Here is a 23,638-nt window from a genome sequence, read left to right as displayed (position 1 = left end):
CACATTCAATCTGGTTTCGGAATGTAAAAAGGAGGCTAACCTTAACGTTGTGGATTAGAATTGTTGGTGGCAAGAAACGCTGAGTGGCTGAAGTACATTTAATATTAGACGGAGTGTATATTTAACTGTGACCCTATGTGCATTGATGAAAATCCACAACAAATTCTTGATCTTAAAAATCCTCCTGGTTGTGTGTAATCTCCCTGCCAAAGAAAAACAAATGGAGATCTTTTCTTTACACTCCTGCAAACCCATGTGTGACTTTTACATAACATTAGTAAATATATGACTGGTGGCCACACCCACAATTGCTCTTTCCTTTTGTTTAAACATTCGGTGGTGAGAATCTACAGTAAATGGTAATCCAAAATGCAAAAAAAAAAGTATCTCATTTCCAAAAATGTCAAACTTTTCCTCTCAGTCCAAAGAATACGCCTTTGAACTTCGAACTGACCGGGGAAGCTAAAGCTAAAACAAGAATTCATGATGATCTAACGGAAAACATCTTCTAAATCTCTCAGAACAGTTCTTAATCTTCTCATTGTGGCGAAGACCTCAGCCCATCTCCTGCAGAGGCCTCCGGGGGCAGACGGCACGGCATGTTTCCATCGTGAATACCTGCGTCCACATCGTTCGGCCAGCCGCTGGACTGAGAGCTGCTGCCAGCCGCCGGGGAGCGGCCCGAGTAAAACACATCGTCCACAGGGCTCTCCATCTCGCTGTCGTCGATGGACTTGCGCTTGTTGGAGCTGAAGGAGAGAAAAGGCGAAGGAGAGAAACATGAGAATGCCTGTTTTCAAAGTGTCGGAGGAAAGAGGAAGGAATTAGAGGGAAGCTGCACTTGTTTATGATTCAGATTGTTGACCTGGCTTTTGTGACATACTCCCTGCAAAATGCTTCCCACTGTGCCTTGCAAAAATATTCACAAACAAACTTGAGCGCATTGAATTGATCTGTACATCATTGGGATCTCATGTGATGCACCCAACACAAAGAAGGACTGGATTGTGAAGTGTGAGGAGAATGAAACATGCTTCTTTCTTTTTAAAAAACTCTGAAAAGTGTGGCATGCATTTGTATTCAGCTTCCCTGAGTCAACACTGTATAGCAGCGCCAAGTTTTGTTGGATAACTCTGGACCGGCTTTAGAGTTCCTACCAGCTTCCCTGTCCCTGCTGAAGAAACGCCTCCCCACACCACGATGTTTATTCACAATTGTTCACATATACATCTGCAACTGTAATATGCAATTACCTTCCTCTGCACTTTAATTTAAATAGCTTCTGTTCAAACTTTATTTATACATTTTATAGTAATAGCTACCTGTGTATCATGCTCACAATTCTGCCTATAGTAATAGCCACCTGTACATATATTCATAGTACATGCAAACTCTGTTATAATAACAATCATCTGTATATTATGCTACTGTACATATCTGTAAAAATCTATTCATAGTAATATCCACCTGTATATTATATTCGGTACATATCCGGCTGTACATTTAGTTCACAATACTAGTTATCTATATATTATACTTATAGGACAAATCTATCAGTAAAATTCTGTTTATAATAGTATCCAGCTCTATATTTATCTAGTAAAAACCCATGTCCTGTACTTATGGAACCATTGTTTATCCTGCACTTGCTGCTATTGCACTTCTGGTTAGACCTAAACTGCATTTCGTTGCCTTGTACCTGTGTAATGACAATAAAGTTGAATCTAATCTAATCTAATCTAATGTTGCCACCTCCGTGTTTCACTGTAGGAGTTGCATGTTCAGGGTGATGTGCGGTGTCAGCTTTTTGCTGCAGTGTTTTACAAGTTGGCCAATCTTCCTTAAAGTTCGGCTATATAGAATACACTAATAGCGTTGACAGATTTCCACCTAAGTCATGGATCTATGCAGCTCCTCTAAAGTCACCTTTCAGCTGTTTCTCTGATCAACACTCTTCTATGAGTTTAGAAAGTTCTCTCTGTTTTGGTAGGTTTGCAGCTGTACCCGACTCGGGGTATCGTTTTATATCCTCGCCCTGCAACTTTTCTCCCTAACCTGTCTGCTGCCTTCCTTTGTCTTCATGACACAGTTTGTTCCCTGATGTTCTCAACTGATATCATTTTCCTTTCTCTACAGAGTTAAGCACCAGCACATCTTGAGCCGGTGAATAAAACCTAGCTAAAATATATATTCCAGTTGGTGACTGTAATGTAATAAAATGCGAGAAAAGCTCAAGGCATGCCAGTGCTTGAGCAAAGCACCGTATTTGAGATTCTAATAAATGTACATGCATAATTCCCGGGGACCGTGGAGAGCTGACGTGGCTGCTTAATTCCCATGGAGTTAGAACAGGGGTCGACATAAAAATCAAGAATAATAAAAATTCCCAATGTCAAGATTGGTGTTTAGTGTGTTGTTTTAATATTATGTTACAGCCGGGGGGACAAAGAAAGCCAGCTGGAGACAGTGTGACAAGAACAGGGCTGGAATATTAACAATATGCAGGCCCAGAGCGACCCCGCATTAGAAACATAGAAGCCCCGTTGATCCCGAGACGCATTGTTGTGCGAGCTGGCCGCTTCTTATACATCTGTGACCAATAAAATAACAGGGGGCTGCGAATGTACAGCACGCACATATATGAGCGAGAGCGTGCCTGCGTGGCTTTTTTTTGTTCCGAGTGTGATGGAGGGATCTGTGTTACATTAGTATCGAGGGAGATATTTTGCAAAGAGTGTAACTACCTCCGTGGGAGACTTGCATAAAGCTCCATTTCAGTCCTGCAGCGTAAGACGGACGGGGAGGAGAAAGCAGAAAGAGCGAGAAGTAAAAACAGACACAAACGTAGACGGAGCAGCAGACAGGTCGGCGGGAAAAAACGAGAGGCAATCAGTTGGAATTAGTGGGGAGGAAGGAGAAAGGGAAAAGAAAAGACCACAATCTGAAGCAAAGCAGGAGAAAGTATTAAGAACATACTAAAGAACTTAATGATATTAGTGCTGGGGATGCACTGAGAAACCAGCTAAAAACAGGACAGGCCGGCTGGAGAGTTCAATCTTTTCTCTTTACCAAGCCGTCCTTTCCAGTTGTGATGTTACACGCATTGATATTGTGATTTGATACTGTCTATTCTGCAGCTCTAGTGAGAAGGAAAGTAAATTAGTACAAAGATGTAAGAAGCTTTTGAAGAGGAAACTGTGCTTTCTACAGGTCTGTGGAGAGAGAGAGAGAGAGAGAGAGAGAGAGAGAGAGAGAGAGAGAGAGAGAGAGAGAGAGAGAGAGAGAGAGAGAGAGAGAACAAAGGTGCTCTGTTTTGTCCAACCTCAGTTTCTACCTCTTTCTGTCATTAAACAGCCTGGATCTGGGAATCCTGCTGGGATTTTGTGAATCTCACAGTCAATCTAAAGAGCTACATCACTGTCAGTCGCACTAGCATTTAATACAAGTTACTATATATATCATGTAAAATGTCCAATCAGTAAACATTTTGTCTTTACCAGAAAAGCTGAATAAGAAAATACTGCGAATGCTGTTCTTACAGTCCTTAAAGAGAGAGACTGGAATTACCCCAAATCACTTTTTGGCAGGTCAAAACTTTCAAAAAAAAAAAAATCTTGTCAAGGCATCTCTAATTAGCACATAAAAATATGAGCAGGAAATGCTCGTATAGGCACGCACCTGGTGGAGGGGGTGGAGGTGATGGAGCGGCGTCCCAGGGTGACCTGGTTGATGTTGTAATACCCCGGGCTGTCCAGGTCTGCCAGAGAGAAGTTTGGGCCTGTTGCCGTGGCCACGGGAGCTGGGACACGCAGACATGGAGATCCATCACACAGAAGAACACCACGCAGATACTTTATTTACAAACTAGATTAAGGCAGGACTTTTTACGCAGCAGCCAGTGAGCGGATCGTTACCGCTTCCTGCCCATAGATGAGCACTAAGGCCTTCTAAATATCTAAATGTTAAAAAACTATTGTTAAAGCACGTTCGCACTGTGATTCCTGGAGGGGTTAAAAACCACACATGTCCCATTGTAACTAATCTATGTAGCGCAATCTGTGGTAGCTGGGCCTGCAAGTCTCTGCCACTGATACTTTGTGGCTGGGAGGCTTAAGAGTCTTGGTAAGCACTGCTGACAGGGAGGCTCATAAGGCCTCTGTGAAGTGGCCATCTCTGGCCTCTCAGCCAGCAGTCTTTACGGTTCAGACACGCCAAGCTCCTTCTTCACTAACGTTGTAGATCTGCCGTGGTAGCAGAGTGCATAACTATCACAAAGAAAGCGTGAAGTTGGATTCTTTTGAAGGTGACATTTTTGGGGAGGTTAGGTGCAGTCAATATCTTTCTTGCCAGCAAACTATCATAAATTATTCATTTTGGATAGACACACATTTTTTATTTAGCTTTTTGTCCCCCAACAAGTGTTCTGCAACCTCTAACAGGTTTTCTTCTAAGGTTGGCCTGGATCTGGCTCCACGCAGCTTCCTATTACCTAAACCTTGTCCATGATGAAGAAAAGCATCCCCGCAGCATGATACTGCCACCGTGGGGATGGTGCGTCCAGGTGATGGGCAGAGTTTTGAATCTTCTCTTGTTCCCTTTAAAGGAACACTAAGTAATAATGACACCTAGTGGTTAAAATCAGAACCACACATACACAATGCCTTTCACGGAGATCCCCCATTTACTCAACAGTCCGTTGCTTCCACAGGACAGGTATATGATGTTGCATTTTCTTCTCTTACTAGCTTCTATGATTGCAGAATGCTGCTATTTTTCCAAGATAAAACACCAAATGCTGCGCTCTTTGTTGGGAACCCTGAGAACTCTCATAAGATTGGCTGAGGAACCAGGAAGTAAACACGGGCTACACTCTAAACGAATGTAGTTCTGGATCGTACCTCTAGGTTTGAAAGGAGAAAAAATGTGACTAAGACATCGTTGATGGAGAGGACTGATTGTTTATCGGGAATGTTACTTCCATCCCAGGTGAGAAATGAGAATGAGTTAGGTTGATTTTACAGCAAATATCGTACTTATAGCTCCTTTAACAATGTGAAATTTGCATTTTGCCAAAATCAAAGTTTGGTGAGATTTATCTACGGCAGGTAAGATATTAACAGCTCGTAGTATCTCCACAGAAGTCCATTTTGAAAAAGTTTGAATTAACTTAAGTTTGAATTAATCTTCTAGACAGATTAGCTTAACACAGCAAACATTTATTTCTAAGACAGAGGAAGCAAATACATTTTTTGTATCACAGAGACACTCACACAACAGCAAATACTTTTCTTACTTTTTAGACTTTGTAAAATAAAATAAAAAGATAATCTATTAGACTGGGTTTCCCCAACCGCTCCTCGCTACCATACCTAGCTTTTTGCATGAAAATCCTCAACTATTCTGAGCAGCTTTTGATCAGAAACAGAAGACGAAGGCTGATATTAGAAAATCCCAGCAATGACTCACTCTGCGACACGCGGACCAGCTCAGCCACGTTCCACACCCCTGAAGTCACAAAGCAGTCCTGGAAACTCAAGTGGCCTGGATAAAAGAGGGAGAAGGACGTGCGCATCACTGCAGATCGTCTGGTAAACGCAAAGCACCGAACATGGATGAGATTTCAGGAACACATGAGGCGACACCCTTGGTATGAAAGGAAAAGCTATACAGGCTGTTGCAGTAATCCAGCGGGGGGAACATGTGTTTTCTGTAAGATAAAACATGCCTTTGGTTCAGTTGGTTCAAAGTTGACATCCTAGCACATGTATCTAATCAGGTACAATAGGTGGGTATAATCGCCAAACATACATCTATATCCTGCATGACGTATTGTATATTAGGATCTGTATGTAAAATGCCTTACAAAAGTATTCACACCCTTACATTATGTCTACATTAAAACCACAGACCTTAGCAGATTTGATGGGAACTGTATTGTAGGCGCAGCTCCTCTGATTTGACTGATCTGTCAAGATCCTCGTTTTAACTGCAGTCCGTTGGGTATTGAAATTTATTTTGAAAGAAATCTTAACTTTGGCCCGGGTTCAACCTTGAACAACTTCCCCATCCCAGGTCTGCCGAAGAAAGACATTTTGCCACAGCATGATGCTGCCACCCCCATGTTCCACACTGGGGTTGTGAATTCAGGGTCATGTGCAACCTTAGTATCCTGCCACATATAACATTGTGCATGTAGGCCAAACACCTTGTTCCCCTCTTGCTCCGTCCCCTACATGGCCTTTGGCAAACTAAAAACTGGACTCCTTATTGCTTTCCTTCAAACAGTTTCTTCAACCCTCTCTTCCACAAAGGTCCTCCCACCTGAGGTGTGGATCTGTGCAGCTCTTCCTGGGTTACGATGGACATCTTGGCTGTTTAATGTTGTCCTTTGAAAGTTTGTAGTTTTCCCCACTCGGCCAGAATGATGATGGATTTTCAGTGAATGAAATATCCAAATTTTATTCTATGAATTATATCTAGGGGGAGCTGTGACCTGGTGCTTAAATTATAGCAGGGTGCTTGCATCTTGGCGAGGCTGCAGGTTTCCCAGCTTAAGTCCCACAGACTGCCGTTCTGGGTCCCTGAGAAAGACCTTTAGCCCCAGAATGTTCCCTGGATGCTGCACAATGGCAGCCCACTGCTCCCTTAGGGATGGGTTAATAAATGCGGAGGACATGTTTCATTGGAATGTACTAAGTTGCAATGACAAAGATCATTATTATAATTATTGTATCCCTCTTTAATCTAACCCTCACTGGTCTTCATGATTTTGTTTGTTTACTAATGTTCTCTAGCGACCCGCAGAGATTTTCTCAGATCTATTGGATTTATCCTGAGATAAAACTACCGGGGCTCCAAACACAAATGCACGTGCAGTACAGTAAAGGAAAAGCTACCCTAATTCCCATTTTTATATATCAATAAGAAGCTATCTATGACTAGCTAAATTCTGCTAAAACAATTCTCTTAGTCTAACAAAACTACTTTCATCCCACTTTTGTCACATCTTTATGAACTGCTTTGGTTCTTCTTTTAATTGCAAAACAATCAAGCTTGCTTGATTGTTTTGCAAACCGGCAGACCTGCTTCTTACTTTGCCCCCCTGGTGTGTAGCTTGAAGATGTGCAACACAGTCTAATGCTGATCTGCGTGACATTTGCACTTTAGCAAGTGGTACATTACATAAAATACGAACATATTGCAACCTTCAAGCTCTCTTTTCTTTCATCCCTCACTTCCACCGTCCATCACGCGCTCCCCTCTCTCCTTTCCAGCCCTCTCACGTCTCGTTTTCTCTTCAGTCCCTCCATCCTCGCCGCCTCGCTCCCTCTCTTACTACCTTGTCCGGGGGTTAACCGCAGCGGGGACAACGCATGAGGTCAGCGCTCGGCTCGGCAGCGACCATGTGGTTCCCATCTTCCAATAACGTCAGTGTGATTTATGAGCGGCCCACCGCAAACCCAGCTCGGCCCCCCTCCACTGGTACGGGACCGTCGACTCTCTTTACCATAATAAACTCAGCCCCCAAATCTGCGCGAACGCACTGAGAGCACTGCATGCTGGGGAGGCGTGCGAACATGCGCTTGCCTTTTTAGCATGTCAGCCGTTTGACAGGGCTTTACGCGTGCATGTGAAGGAAGGTATGCACGGGCGTCATTAACTTTGGTACGCTTACCATTTGCCGGGGGTTTGACGTCTGTGTCTCCTTGCTGGTTTGAACTGTCTGATTGTCCTGATTGTTCTGAAAAAGATAAAGAGAGACGGGCGGTTAGTTCGTCGCTCGCAGCCTAGATTAAGGGTGCCGGTTCTCTTCATAGACTTGACAGGAAATAACATCATCAGACCAGACATTAAAAAAACAAAGACATGAGCTGACGCTCAGTTGAAAGTCAATAGATGTCCAAACCATGTCAGTTCCTTGCTTCCGGAATCCGTCTAAGCAGAACAGAACTTAGACTTTTTATAGAAGCGTTTATCGCACTTTTCTCACATTTTAGGGGAGAAAAAAAACACCTATGAAAATATAGACACTATCTCATTTGAGACTTTGTGTAGGAGGGACAAGATGCGAAACATTTAGTTGTTTTCTTTTTCTTGTGGGTCCTTCTTTGGAAGGACGTGTTTTGATCGAAGCCCTCAGGTAGACAGGCCTATTATATTCAGGGTATTTCAAAGACTAGGACTTTGCAGCTTTACCATCCCGCCAGCTGTTTTTCTACTCATGTATGTATGTATGTACAAATGTATGCACTTATGTATATGCACATATATACGTGTATGTACGTATGTATGTAGGCGTATAGGTATATATATATATATATATATATATATATATATATATATGTATATATGTTTATATATATATAGATCACTATGTATGTAAATAAGACATCATATGACCGTTCCTATTTCTTTTTGTATCCGTTTTTGTATCCGTTTTTGATCCATTTTATATATGAAGATTCACTGTATATAACTGAATGCACCTTTCCTACTCTGCACCTTCCTGCATGAACCGATGTGGCAAGTGAATTTCTCCATTGTGAGATCAATAAAGCCTATCTTATCTTATCTTATCTTACTTCCTGTAACTAAAAGGAATCTGTCTAGAGTCTAGAATCTGCACAACCTCTTGGCTTATCGTATTTCAAAATGTTTCATAAACACCTGCTATATAAAATTTGCGTATTCCATGGTTACTGAAGTAGGACTTTTTTCTCCATATAAAGGTTTTAAAAACTATGATATCAAACTTTAACTGAGAGAGGATGAATGTATTTTTTTTTTTTTACTTTTATTATTTATGGAAAAGGGACAAAAAAAAGTATGTATTTTGATGCCTAATCACCTTCATACCATTACTGTCAATTTGTTGTCGAACTTTTATGCAGATTTTAAAATGTTTAATAGGTTTATTGTGTTTTTATTTAATCCTTGTTGATGTGTTTGATTATTATTAAGTGTGGAAATTGTGTTGATCTGTGTGGATTATGCTTTAACGGTCTTTGACTGCTGCCGTGCATCAGTTTTTTTTAAACAGAAAATCCGCTGTCACTTGTATGCTTAAAAACACTGCTAAGTTCTATCACTCAAACAGTGGCTGTCCATGGCCATCTTCCTTAGGGCTTGAGTTTGACTCGTTCTTGTCTTAACAAATGTTTAATGGACTGAATTTAGGCGCTTTTCTAACCACACTGACCACTCAAAGCCCTTTACACCAGAGCCACATTCAACAAATAATCTTCCAATCTTCCAATTGCGAGACAACTACTCTGTCCTCAGTGGACAGTGTCGTCTTTTCTCTCTCCATTCAGTGACAATTTGCTTGGGAGAAGATCATTCTGAGCCAAAGTGAAGCATATTTGTTCTTCTAAAGATTTCGAAAGACTGATCCATTTCTTCAACTCTACTGGCCTGGATTGTTGTAATTCCCTTTATGTCGGTTTAGATCAGTCATCCCTTCACCGCTTGCAGCTTGTACCAAATGCGGCCGATCGGCTGTTCACAGGAACTACAAAACAGGAGCATATAACTCCGGTTCTGGCTTCACTACGCCGGCTTTATTCCAGGGCTGATTAGAACATTTCGCTACTGGTTTTTAAGGATCTTAATAGTTTTGCCCTGCCACATTTAAAAGCTCTAATAAAACAGCATCCACCCACAATAAGGTCAAACAGCCAGCTGGCCTTAGATGTTCTGAGGTCCAATCAGAAACGTAGAGGCCTTCTCTGTTGAAGCCCCAAGTCTGTGGAATAATCTACCGATCGTCATCTACAGACTTTAGAGACTTTTAAAGAGCCACCTCCACTCCGTGACTTTTGAATTAAATATGTTAACTACCCCCAATTTACGTGACTTGTATTTCTTTTAACACTAACGATTTATTTTATTCGAGTCTTCCGTTTTCTTAATACTCTTATCAACGGTTTGTTTTTGCTGTGCAGCTTTGTTGTAAAGTCTTGTAGTTGACAATAACATTTTGGAGTGTCTAAAAGAGCCAGGTGTGACTCTGGAGTCAAAGACCTCTTTGTTGTGTTTTTCTGTCGGTTTTCCTTATTTGCTCACTTTACCTTTCTAATGTAAAAGAGGCTAAGACTGACCGGCGTGACGTTCAGTGGCTCTGACTGACACGCACTTATTTCACTAAAGACTTCTGCTGGCGACCAGCAAAGCATGCTTTTTTTATGATTAGGCTCTAATTTCAATTGGAGTCCAGCTCAACATCTATAGGGGCAGGCGGGAGTACATGAACTGCCTGCTTCAGCGAGTTTTTCCTTTGGCCTGAAGGGTTGCCATTCTTCCTCAGATGTGTAATGCAGCCCTGTTGAGTTTTACGGTTGAATCGTATATGCCATTTAGGCCAATTACCCCACGGTGCTTAGCTTTTAAGAGCGCCTAGAGCCAACACTTCAGAGCGTGACCCCCTTTCCAGCCAGCGTCAGGCCCCTCAGTCTCAACATCTCCTAAGCCTAAATCAGAGCCCTGATCTTGGGTGGCAGCAGCACATGCCAGCAAACTGCGGCACCATTCAGCCCGTCTGCCCGTTGCCAAAACCAAGAAAACAAAAGGAGACACCAAATCACCTCATCGTTCGCCCGCCAAACAGGGAGAAGAGAGAACGGCCCGGGCTTCTCACTTCCCCCCCCCCCCCTCCACAAAACACTCCTGGCTCATTCTATGGCCGTAAGACTCAAACTTCAGGTCTTTCCCCCACAACGTCTCTCACACTTGTCGTGTCTCTGATCCTGTGTCTCTCCCGCGCCGTTCGCTCTGCGGAATCCTGGCAGCCATCTTAGCGCTTGGCAGCCATTTTAGGTTTGGCGGTAGCCGTGCATTCCTGCTAGCTGACAGCACGGCCCACACGTACACACTTAAAACACACTCACACGCTTAGCTCACCCGCTCTCGCACACAAGGCCCCAATGGTCTTAAAGATAAAAAAGACCTACGGAGGATATGCGTCGCTAATGGGGTGAGGATGAAAGCCGCTGGGGATGTTTCTCTGCAGTCCTCTGCACTTATAGCCTGTTATAGAAGGCAGGCAAGTTGAACAGAGCAACCAGATCTACTTGAACAGTAGGAAAAAGTATGGGGGGGAGTGCAGTGGGAGGCAATAATTTGTCTCCATGAAGTACATCTTGCAGGATAATCAAAGAAATTCCAACCCTAACCCCAACAAATCTGACGGAGCATCTCTCCACAATCCCAATCTGTCAAAACCTTTGAAACCCTCGGGCTTTTTAAACTATCTCCCTTTTACACTTTGTGACGGACTCCCAAGCCAAAACTCAGTGCCCAGTTGTCATGACAACTCGGATGGCACTGTACACTTAAAGTCCCTGATGACGAGTGGTTGTTGGAGCTCGTGTACGCATATGCGCCGCTGTTTGGCCTCGCAATTAGTTGAAATGGAGATAATAATATAGCGTACTGGCACCAGCTCAACGTGTTGTTTTGTTTAAGATCTCTTTTGGCACCGCGCAGACCGCGGGAGCTTTGTGCGCCGCACTATCACAAGGCTGACTTCATTACTGTATGAGCTGTTTTCCATCGGAGGCTCTTAAAAACACTGCTCCTGTTATAAATCAGACGTCCTAACTCGGCTCGCCGGACTTTTCTGCCTCCCTCGGCAACGTGTTAGAAGACTAACAAGACCCGAGCTCTGAGCGAGGGACCGTAAGACGGACGTACCCAGGAGCTGTTGGGGAAGTGTAGAATCGAAGCTTGGGACGTTTTCTTGGTTCGATCGACGATGCAGATCGTTTACCGTTTAAGTGGTCCAAACTTTAAATTAGTCGTCAGGTTTTAACGGTGTCCTGGATCTTAAAATACAGTACTGCAATCACTTCTTGTTTTTATTTTAAGACAAAAAAAAAAGGGGCCGTTGACTATTGACTATTCATTCACTTGAGGAGTTTTTTACAACATTAACGAGATCCAGATATACAACCTAAGCTGCTCCTTTTCAGAATAAAACATTGAGTCCAGATTCTCTGGTACCTGGCATAGACGCGAGAGCAGGTGCTGAATCTAATCAAATGAAATATAAGAGAACAAACTGGTTTCAAACATTTTTTATAGATAAATTACAGCAGCTCAGAGAAGGAAAAAAAAAACCTGCTTCTGTTTGGGTTCATATTTCCCTCTTAGGGCGTGCTAATCTTATATCTGTCAGATGCTTTGATCAGAACCCTGCAGGCTTTCAGCACCAAAGCGTTTTGGTCACACCTGTCTATTACAGCTCTGTTCTTTACAGTTCATTTTATTCGGGGTATAGTTATTCATTTGACTCCGCTGGTCTTCAGCAGGTTAGGTGGGAATTTAAAATTGTTTTATCACTCTGAGGTTAACGGTGGCTTAGATGGGAGGTGATGTAGTTGTAGGATGTTGGATTGACGCACAGTTCAAGACGGTTTTACAAGCTAAGGGGGACGACACAAAGTACCAGGGTTGTGTTTTCTCTGAGCTACTGCCCTAGTAGTGACATTGGGAACCCAAATATATCCTCTTGCGGACAGAAGCAGTGACTATTTGTAAAACATGCCATCTAAAAGTACTTCTCTGTACTTTTAGATGGACTCCATCAGGACCTCCCCGAATGGAGTGTTTTTCTAGATCCAGACCAGTTGGAGGATTCTGGTCAAACTAGTCAGGGCGTGACCCGCCTCTCATCCATTGATCCATTTACTTTCAGCGACTTTTCTTACATTTATAGAAGTCAGTTTTAAGCGGCACAGCTTTTCCAGCTCTCTGGAACAGCTGTTGTTTGACAGCTGCTGTACAACAACGATGCTCTGCTCCTTCCCTGCACACCCTTTATCATTTATTCCTCCGTTCATCCTTAGGTCTCACATGGTCGGACGCAGATCCTGAAACATTCTCTAAGCAAAGTCTAGCGCAGTCATACACGAATGGAGAAAGACCAGGGAGAAAGTTCAGGGACCGTGTGGATATCTATGCAGCCAAGTGACAGAGTATGACGCTGGTGATCGGCTGAGATGGAAGCAGATGATCAGCTGTGCAGAGAACCCGAAAGGGAGCAGCCCAAAGACTAAAAACAAGACCAACTAATATGTGAACGGGAAGCACAGAAAATAAAAAAGCTCCAGAAATCTGGCTCAGCGCAAAACACCAGGATTTAAATTTCTTTCTGAAATAAAACACTTTACTAACTCAAGGACTGTGTTGTTGAGGTATTGGTTTTGTATTTATAAATCTCTTTAGAACAAAGTTCATTTTCATCTTCTTCTGCAATGAGATCGCACCAATAAAATAATATGATATTGATTTCTCGCAGATCAATATGGACAGAATGTGACTTTATCAGGGGAGACAAGTAAAAGCTATGGTTATGGGCCTGGATCAGCTAAGGAGCTTGACACTTGGGAGCTGTTGTCAGATCTTTATTAGTGGAAAAATAAATTGTAATTTTTAGTTTTCTACAATAAAATACTGCAAAATGTCCTGTTATGAACCTAATGTTTCATTGTTTAGCTTTTATAAAGTAATCTTAGTTTATTTAAAGGTAGAAAATGTAATAGGATTTTTAAAAACACTATTGTTTGCTCGCAAAAAGAGTTAAAAGAGATATAAACATTTCCTTCTAACTGCATGTACACATCTCAAATGAATATTTAAATATAATTAAAGGAGCAATAAGTAACAATGGCACCTAGTGTTTCAAATCGGAATAACATAAATACAACGTGTGCCGTTTCTAAATGGTCCGTTGCTGCTGTGAAACCGCACTCTACAGGATAGATATATAATGCTGTATTCTGTTCTATTTCTGGTCCGCTTCTCTTACTGGCTTCCATGTTTGCAGACTGTTGTTCTGTTCTGTTTGTTGTTCTGTTTGCCAACATAAAATGCCAAATGCTGCGCTCCGTTTTGGGAACCCTGGGACCTCTCATATGATTGGCTGAGGAACCAGGAAGTAAACATGGGCTACACACCGCACCTGAGTAGCTCTGTACCGTACCTCTAATTTTGAAAGGAGCAAAACGTGACTAAGATATCGTTGATGTTGAGGAACAATCGTTTATAGGGAATGTTACTTTCATTCCAGGTGACAAGTGAGAATGATTTAGGTTGATTTTACAATAAATGTCTTACTTATTGCTCCTTTAAAAACCGGACGTTCATGTTCACTCCTTCCATGTCAGAGGTTTACATCCAATTTTCCTAATATTTGGTAGCATTATCCTTAAACTCTATGAATTGTTTCAACCTTTTTCGGATATACTTGTAAAAGCTTCTCCAGTACTTTGCTGTAATTCCTCCAGACAGAACCTAAATAACCGAGTCGGGTTCTTACGTTGTCTTGCTCACACTCCTCTGCAGTTCCACCTTCACATTTCCTATGAGACTCAGATCAGGGCTTAGTGACGACCAATCATAAAGCTTGACTTTATTGTCCTTAAACCACTTTAAAACTAATGAATTGATTTGCTGAGGGACATTATCCAATTGGAAGGCCAACTTCACCCAAGCATTAATGTCCTGGCTGACATATTTGAGATGTCGCTTCAGTACTTTAACACAATGTTCTTTCTTTGTAATGCCATCTATTTTGTGGAGTGCACTAAAACTCCCTCCAAAACATTCTGCCTTCAAGCTGTTAAAAATTATACCCAAGGAACAACCAGACTTGTGGATGTCTTCCTTAGATTTTTAGGTTTTCCTTAGATTTTTCTCCCCAACGTCACATGGGGTGTCTTGGCAGTGTTGCCCTAAACGGCATCCACAGCTGTGCCTCCAAATAATTAAACTATTCTGAATTAACCTATCAGAAGCTTACAAATCCATGACCTCATCATTGGGGCTTTTTCAAATTGTTCAAAGCCATAATCTAAATGTATGTAAAGTTCTGACTACTTGAGTTTAATGGGTTTTTTTTCTTCTGCTACCTAATGATATTCATTTCTACTTGCACATATGTATGAAACATTTCCTGTGTGCGTAATCCTTGGCACGGTTACAATTATATAAATATATATTGTGGATGAGCTCAAAAGGTGCCTGTACCGCAGTAATTGTGAGCACGGAGCATGACGGTTCCAATAAACGGAGATGCTTCACTCTCACGGCAAACAATAGAGAAGCTGTGTATTATTATAATATTATATATGCTCTATAGACCACCTGCTGGGAGAAATCACTGCCAGCAGGCCTCAATCCCTGCAAAAAAAACCCCTTTGTGCACGCCCACGGCGATAACGCACGCAGGGCACCGGCCGAGGCACGCGCAACCACATTTGTTTAAAAGCGCACGTTCACGTGCTCGCGCGGGCACACGCTACACACATGCCTGCAACTCAGAAACGGGCTCACCGACACACACATGCACCCACAAAACGTTCAAATACAGATGAATCACCCTTATCTCCTGCACACAGTCGCCCCAAGGCCCCCTGCACATGCCTCACCAGAGATAATGCAACACACACACACACACACACACACACACACACACACACACACACACACACACACACACACACTGTGAGTTCATTTTGGTGTCTGGTCAATGTACTATATAGTAACTGCTGGTATACTCCAGGACTGTGAACACACACGTCACCAGCGAGCACACATTTATCACACCCAGGATGCAGACAGTGGCTTATAACTCACACCCAGGTTAATGTACACACACTTCAAAGTCAAAGTTATGCAATCGCTTCCGCTCACCTAAACACGCGCGAACGACACAACCCCTCAAAACGAATACGCGCTTACGCCGGCGTCGATCACCGAGAGACGCTTCGATTGACAAATTCACAAACACACACGCGCTCGCTGGGAGCACCCGGCAGCCACTGGCAGCGAGTTAATGGACTCGTTTACTGCCGCGCGCGTTCACACGCGGGAGCACAGAGTACACGTTTCGCTAATTTACCGAGCAGTCTGGAGTGTTTGTTTGGGCATCACGGGCGCACACAAGCAAACAGGCCTCGTGTAATTTAATGTGCACAAAGAGCGAGGGCTTCTGCAGACTGTTGACAGCCCCTAAAAATCACCATCACCATTGTAGGGCTGAAGATTAGCCATAACAGCTTTTGATATGAGACTTGATGGCGGTTGGAAGGACAGAAACGACTGAGGCAGCGTTTTTTTTGTTTCATTTTATTTGTAATGCCGGCGTCTATTATAATCATTCGCTTCAATCAGAACCGGCTTCACGTCGACATAATTTGTCTGTGCTTGCATTAAAATACAAAATATGACACCCCCCCACCCCCTCAGAATTAAAAAAAACAACTGAGACACGCTATATTTAGCAAGGACAGAAGGTGCATAAAATACATTGAGCAGCTGCCCAGATGGAGCTAAAGCATATATGACTGATGCATGTGATTACATCAGCGTGTGTGTGTGATGGGCAGACGAATGACAGAGGGGGGACTGCTCTGTTTAATAGATTGCTTCAGTTTGATAAAGTAGATGACTTATGCATTTAACTGTTGTTTAGGCAGAGAGGAGCTAAGCATGCGGAGATCAACAAACAATAATTAGCTTGAGAACTACAACAAGGTTTAGCGGTCTTCTCGAGCCTCCCAGTGAACTGCAGCACAGAGAATGGACCAAAAGCCAGAGATGAATAATGATTTGTTGTGTGTTTTGTGTCCTTTAAAGAGCTGCGTTTGTGTCTTTTTTTACAAGAAATCCCTCCTTTAATCTAAAATAACAACTTGGAAACAACCCGTAGCACTTGGTACGATGCGTTCCCTGATCGTGTCGGTGCTAATAAAACAGATATCTGTCAGATTTCAGTCGTCAGCCAATATCTTGGCTTGAGAAAGTACGATTTGTGACTAAACCTAAATGCAGCATTTCTAAATGACCTTGAAAGCAGCATCCACGCCTTGAGACGCCGCTTTGTGACAACCACATGGTAACAACCACTTTCCACACAAATTTTTTTTGCAATTTTTAGTACGGCCTTACGGAAACGGATAATGCGCCGGTTTATATGAGAAGGAAAGAATCAAAATGAAAGTATTTTTTGTGAAGCCGATTTTGAACGCTTGTGGTTCCTGAAAGATATATAAGCAAAAAAAAAAGGGGAAACAGAGGATCTCTTTAGACAGTATTTCTTAAAATAAAAGTGTCTTTTTTTTCTGCTGATGATCTGACCCACTTTTTGTCATTGGGTGCTCTTTGTTTGGGAGCCACCCTTGATGTGAATGGGGGTCACATCATCCCTGCCGGCATTCATTGTCTGAACAGTCACAAACATCTGGGCTGCACCCAGAACCTTGTGAGCAGGAGCAGGAAAATTTACATCACATCTGTCGAGGGCATAGTACAGAAGAGACTCGCAGGTGGGGATAAGGCATCATACAGCAGAAAGAACTTGTTTTACAATATATTTCTTAAAGAAATTCTTCCTAGATGGACATAAATTTGGCCCCACTTTTCCCTCTGAATAACCTGACATCTATGAGCCATGCTTGTTGCTAGACAAGTCCACTCTAATGGATTATTTTCAATATTTAAACACAGAGGCAATATGTGATCTCTGTTAACTAACAGATCATTTGCAACAAGCTAATCAGGATTAAAATTACAAATGCATTGAATGCCGTTCCTGCATTTCTCCCAACTTTATAGATGGAATATAAGAGGTTGGTGATTTATTCCAGCTTCCTGACTTGAAATGAGTCTCGTGAGGGCAGCCCTTTTGAAATATAAACCAACATCAGTCGAAACAGGACGAACACATGCAAACGGGTTTTCAAAATTAGAGTTTTAGGGTTTCCGAAATTCTTTCATCTTTCTGTTTTATGTAGGACGCCAACAACCCAAAGGTTTTGTATAAAAAAGAATGCATACATCTGCCCAGATTTGACGGGTAATAAACTCGCAGCCTTGTGCTGGTGACCCTTTGGACCCACGCTCGGTCTCCACCCTCCATCTGTGGTGTCATTTAAGGATAGCTCCTCCAGACATGGTTGGGTTCACGGTCAAATGACAGGGGCCTCTTCAGGCGACTGCTCTGGAAGTCAGCATACAGATCTGCCACTGTTCTCTCTCTCTCTCTCCTTCATCTCCACCTCGCTTCGCACTGACTCTCTAACGTCGTAACCCTCTGCATTGTTGCCTCTGCTTTTGCCTTTTTTCTCACACTCCACCTCTTCGGTTTCTTGGATGAAAAGCAGCATTCAGGCCCGCGGGTCCAAACCCTGCCGTTCCTTCTGCCTTATGTGGGATCCAGTGACCACAGGCTCGGGGTTGAAGTGGAAATGCGGCTGAGGTGTTACTGTCATTCATCTCCACCCAAGGGAGCAGCCATCAGTAGACAGAGGTAGAGATCACCAAAAAAAAAACAGGCAAGGGCATGATAACCTTTAGTAAAACGACCAAATATTTGTTTTGCCAACACCATTACGTTGAATCAGAAATCATTTTTAACAGCTAAAATGTATCTTTGTTGTAAGTGAGATGAAATTGTTCTAGCCTTTCCAAAAAAGTAAAAAAAAAAAAACAGCTGGACTTTTTGTTTCGAAGTTTGAAGACGTTCCGCTTCCTATCAAGAAAGCTTTCTTCACCAGCACATTCTTTTAGCCTTGTTTCAGTCAGCTGACTGGCAGTGTGCAGCAGCAAGTCTGTGGGGGCGACTTGCTCTGTTCTTCGTTCCACTGGTGAAAACTGATCATTTTCTCACTGAACTTGAAGTAGAAGGAACAATATGGTGGAAATTTGTGGGGATTATAGACGTAATCTTCATAAAACCTCTATATGCCTTCCTACCAACCCACGCCACACTACACAAAGTGTATAAAGCCAGACTTCTTTTTTGATATCAGACAGGTATGTTGCAGACAGCAACCAGCATGAGTTTCAGTATACATGAGGAAATCTAACTCCTCTCTCCATCCGCTCCTCCACCCCATCCGGTTGCCTCTGGATAAAGAAACCGAACAGCCTCCCCAATTGGGTTTCGCTTAAGAGGTTTATCGGTATGTTGCTAAACATTCTGACCTTTTTTTTTCATCTTTAATGCGCTTAAAATGTTCCAAACCCTCCTAATCCTCACGGCTATCCCACACAGATGTTCACCCGGCTCTTTTATTGGACTTCATTTCAACCTCTTTTTTTTTCTTCCCATCCCCCCCTCCACAGACACACACACACACACACACACACACACACACACACACACACACACACACACACACACACACACACACACACACACACACACACACACACACACACACACACACACACACATCCTTAGCAACTCTTTTTTGAACACTACACTTCGCCGTCTGATTACTCCATGTCAAGCCCCTCCCCTTTGTTGCATTTCAATCTTCTAAAAGTAAGTCTTGATGAGACGCTGGCCTTTTATGTCGCAGGGGGGTTCTCACTGGACACTGTAGTGTGTATGGATATGTGTGTGTGTGTGTGTATGTGTAGTGATGGCGTGTGACCACTTCTGTGCTAGTGGCCCTGGATGTTTCATGGGAATTTGTGTCATTAGATAATGCCCAGTTAAGTGTAACAAGATAATAACAGGGATGGGGAGACCATTGTGGTTATTCCTGCTGAGCTAGTTGGACATCTGGAACAGCCACTTAAGCCTCTACACACTGAGTCATCCACTGTGGCAGTTTATAAAGCTGTACAACTGCGCCTGGGATTATGTTTTGGAACTTTCAATGATATGATTCAGCCCTCTATTTTTAAATCATTTTCCACACGGGGTAGGGTCGTGTCCAAAAAACATGCATGTTAGGTTATTTGGAGATTCTAATCTGCCCCCTTGAGTGATCTTGTCAGCAATTGCTTGTCTCTGTGTAAATCCTGTGATGGACTGGTGACCTGCAGGGTCTACTCTGGTTTCTTGACCTTAGATCCCTGAAAACAGGCACCAATACACCCTGCAAACCAGAATAAGGTTAGACAGGTTAGACAAGATAACATTTTGGCCATATTTGTGGGGCTAACAATCCCTAAGAACCAATATTTATACTTTCTTTCTCTAGACGTAGAGGTTTCACATATCTCACAAAACTGTGTGTTGAAACAATCTGTAATCAGTAGGGGTTTAACAAGAAATGAAATCACTGTTCAATAGGTACTTTGGTTTCAAAGTCATGGTCTGGTATGGCCTGTATAGAGCTGATTTTGTTTTTTTAAATTATGAAACGGCAAGCAGAATGATGGATGAGTGGATGGACAACATTCCCAACGAGCAGAGTTTAGTGATAGCTGGGATTCTTGCTGTTTTGTTTTGGTGCCATTCTTTAAAGTTGCGCTACAGAATGTCGTATTGGACGTAAAGGTTCTGCATGCATTGAGGCATAACACAACGGTGGCATTGTTTGGTACAGGTGTGTGACACGCCGGCAGGGCAGACTGGATATTTTATGTACCAAGAAATCTGTGTAGTTGAGTTTAGTTCAGTTCTAGTCACTGTTTGACTCCATTTACAGACCCTTTTTTTGCTTGTCTGCTTGTCAAATTTTTTTCTGGTCCTAATGGCAATAAAAGCAATAAAATTGTTTCTATTTTTATGTTTTCACAAAAAACATTAAGCTTTTATAAATGTGTCACGTTTCAAATCCAGGTCAGTCTTGATATTCCAACATTTCAAACTACAGAAGATGCAATGTCATAGGAAAAATTAGTTAAATAGTCCTCAAAATGTTAAGCTGAACAATCTTGCTGGTTTTCTCCACTAACATTCTGTTGTCAGCTGCCTAAGAGTCACAACCGATAAGGCGGACCCATAGTGCCCGCAGTGTCGCCAATATAACATTAGCATTGCAACATGGAGGTAGTTAGGCTGAGAAAACAGTAATAAACGTGTTGGTAGTCTCTTACGAAAGCATAGACTTTTAAAATCCACTAATATAACATTGTATCCCATGGATGTGAATGTGTCCAGTGTACTTCTTTCAAACAGGTGTGGCTGACTTTGCCTTTCATCACACTGAGGATTTCTCTACTTTTCTTCATATTCGTTATGAGGTAAAGTGAAGTGAAGTACTGGGGAAAAAAACGGGTTGGTCAGCAAATAAAGTTGTTTTGTAGTATTTCAAGCGTTGCTGAAGTCTTCACTTCACCAGATCTGTCACCCTCTCCATAAACCCAGGGAGTCGGTGAAATTGTGCGAGAAAAGTACTGACAATAACTTCACAAAACATCGGCTCAAAATGTTTTAACTTTGCCTTCTAATCACCCACCTTTGTGTCCAGGATATACTGCAATAGCACACGGTACCCTGGCTTCACCAACGTCCCATCACTGAGAGACATATTTCTCTCTAAGAAGGCGTTTTAGTATAAAGTGCCATGAGATTTCTTAAGGACTAACTTAAATTTACAGTTTAAACAGAGAAGCACTGTTTAATCAAGCTTTCTCACAGAATATAGGAAAAACAGAGAAAAAAAGGGCAAAGAGAAACTGAGAAGACCCAAAGAAGGCAGAAATTACAAAATGGAGGTCTGATGCAAATAAAAGACGCAGAACATGTTTGATCACTTATGTTGTTCAAGTTTCTGACAAAAAGCTCCCAGAGTTATACTAAACCGACCCTGTGTTCATGACTGCAGCAATGGTCCATTTCCCCTGACTGCAAGCGCCTCATTTCTTTCTCCCAAACTGAGGCTGAGCTCGCACAAATGGAAGGAATAACATTGGGGGGGGTTTCTGTTTTAAAATGGATTTTCCTTTCAGCTATTTTTGGCGCCTGCCTGGGAAGTTTATTTGGCTTCCCCATCCACACCCTACCTATTAAAACCGGCAACTCCGGAACAACCTGGTATTTTCTCCGGTACGGCGGCGGCGGTCCACAACCGCGTAGCAGTTTGCGGGGCCGGCGGGCCTTTGCGGTTTCTCGTCTTTTTCACTCCCTGTTTTTTTTTTCTTTTTATCGGATGCGCTCAAACGCCTCTCCGAGTACGCGCTAATCAATCTTTGTGCCCACATTCGGCGGTAAACGTGACAATGGCCCATCTCGGCATCGCTCCGTGAATGTCTGGCATGTAACTCCATGTGACAGCCCAGCACGGGGCGACGTGATTAATTGTGAAATGTGTTTCTGTGCTAGTAGTCCCGAAGTGTGAATGTGTGGGTGCCCGACTATAAATACATCATTCGGTGGCCATGGATTTGAGATTGTGTGTTATATATGTTTATGATCGTCTGTGTGTGTGGAAAAAGATTTTCTGGAGAGCACATGTTGAGCCACAGTTGGAGATAAGCGTGTAAACATCTGTGACTGACAGGCTGAGCAGCACAGTGTGGGAGGGAGATGGTGTTCTTTTATTAAAACACATAAGCATGCATGTGCAGCATCTATAGTAGTCTGTGGGAGTATTTGCATGTGTAGCACCCGCCCCCCCCCCCCTTCTCCCCCTCGTCTCCTCAATTCTGTCTATATGTGGGAAAGTTCAATAAATTGAGAGAGATAAATCTGCGTCTGATCCACATCTGTGTTTGTGTGTGTGTGTGTGTGTGTGTGTGTGTGTGTGTGTGCTGCGTGGCAGCCTGGCCCAAGCCCCGTGCCAGCAAGGAGCAGGTGTGGGGAGGCAGCCCTGCATTGCCCGTTGCCCATCTGCGTGGCCGTCTGTGTGCCGCCTGCGCCCTATCCGTGCCAATGCTGCACAGAGCCGGGGAGCCAGGGGGTGAGATGGGGGTGAGAAGGGGTGAGAGGGGGGCCTAAAGGGAATAAACCATGGGAGAGACTGGAGGGCAAGGGGGTAGAAGGATGGAGGATCTGGCTGGCTGCCCATTGCGCACCCACCAACCCCTCCTCTCTCCCTCTGCCCTGTTTCTTTTATCTCTAGCTATGCTGATGAGCTGTGATGTTCAGGGAGAAGATAGGCACGGGGGGTTGGGGGGGTTGGGGGGGTGAGGGTTCTCAGGGTAGAACCAAGGGCTTATCCGAGGAACGCTTTCAAAGCTTCGGCTGCTTATTTATTAGAAAACATTGCCTGGATTTGAAATTCCCTCTTTGCATCTTTGATTTTTAGCGTCGAGTTAAAAAAAACAAAACAACAAAAAAAAGCATTTTAGGGGGCAGTGTCGTTCCTCCATTTGGCCTGCAGATGTCACTTGGTGGCAGAAGGGTTGGGGGGGTGGGGGGGAGTGGGGGGTGGGGACTATCACAGCAGCAACACATGCTTAAGAAATCTGCCTCTCCTTGTGAGGAAAGATTTCAGCCGGGCTGCCGGGGCTTTGACCAGAAGGGACGGGGAAGGCTTTCTGCCTTCAGCAGAAAAATTCCAACTGACAAATGGAATATCCGGGAAGACTGATCTCCAAATTCCAACGAAAATCCAGCAGCAGCACTTTCACACCAAAAAAAACAAACCAAAAAAAAAAAAAACAAACCAAACTTCCCTGCCTGTACCTCATATTAAGTTTCAGGCAAACCTATAGCGCTGAGCTAAACAGCTATGAATGAAAGCTCCCCAGCTGCACTCCCATGTTGTTATATGCATGCATGAATGTGTGTTTCTGTGTGTGTCTCAGGCAGCAGGGCCTGGGCACAAGTGGGAATTTAGTGGATCATGTGATGCCAGTCCCTGCCAGGGAACTGAAGGGGTGGGGGGGGGGGGGCAGACAAGTACGAGGAGGAGGTGGGGAGATGGATGCATAGGCCGAAATAAAGGGAAGG

General features: G+C 43.2%; 1 protein-coding gene across 15 annotated transcripts in view; it reads right to left on the bottom strand.

Annotated features, from left to right (window-relative positions):
- Positions 1–23,638, bottom strand: part of nfixb (nuclear factor I/Xb) — a 194,280-nt gene that overhangs the window by 41,063 nt on the left and 129,579 nt on the right. For 11 of the 15 annotated variants that reach the window (XM_036148488.1, XM_012857753.3, XM_021313584.2 and 8 more), the window contains 5 exons: positions 7,676–7,741; positions 5,467–5,541; positions 3,679–3,799; positions 2,745–2,780; positions 619–749 (listed from right to left, as the gene is read on the bottom strand). In XM_036148488.1, coding sequence (XP_036004381.1) covers positions 619–749; positions 2,745–2,780; positions 3,679–3,799; positions 5,467–5,541; positions 7,676–7,741 — 429 coding nt within the window. The remainder of the gene's footprint in view (positions 1–618; positions 750–2,744; positions 2,781–3,678; positions 3,800–5,466; positions 5,542–7,675; positions 7,742–23,638) is intronic. The other 4 variants (XM_012857762.3, XM_012857808.3, XM_036148489.1 and 1 more) reach the window with 1 other exon arrangement.

Source organism: Fundulus heteroclitus, chromosome 16, assembly GCF_011125445.2.
Source record: "Fundulus heteroclitus isolate FHET01 chromosome 16, MU-UCD_Fhet_4.1, whole genome shotgun sequence".
NCBI lineage: Eukaryota > Metazoa > Chordata > Actinopteri > Cyprinodontiformes > Fundulidae > Fundulus > Fundulus heteroclitus.
This window is presented reverse-complemented; position numbering and strand designations above follow the sequence as displayed.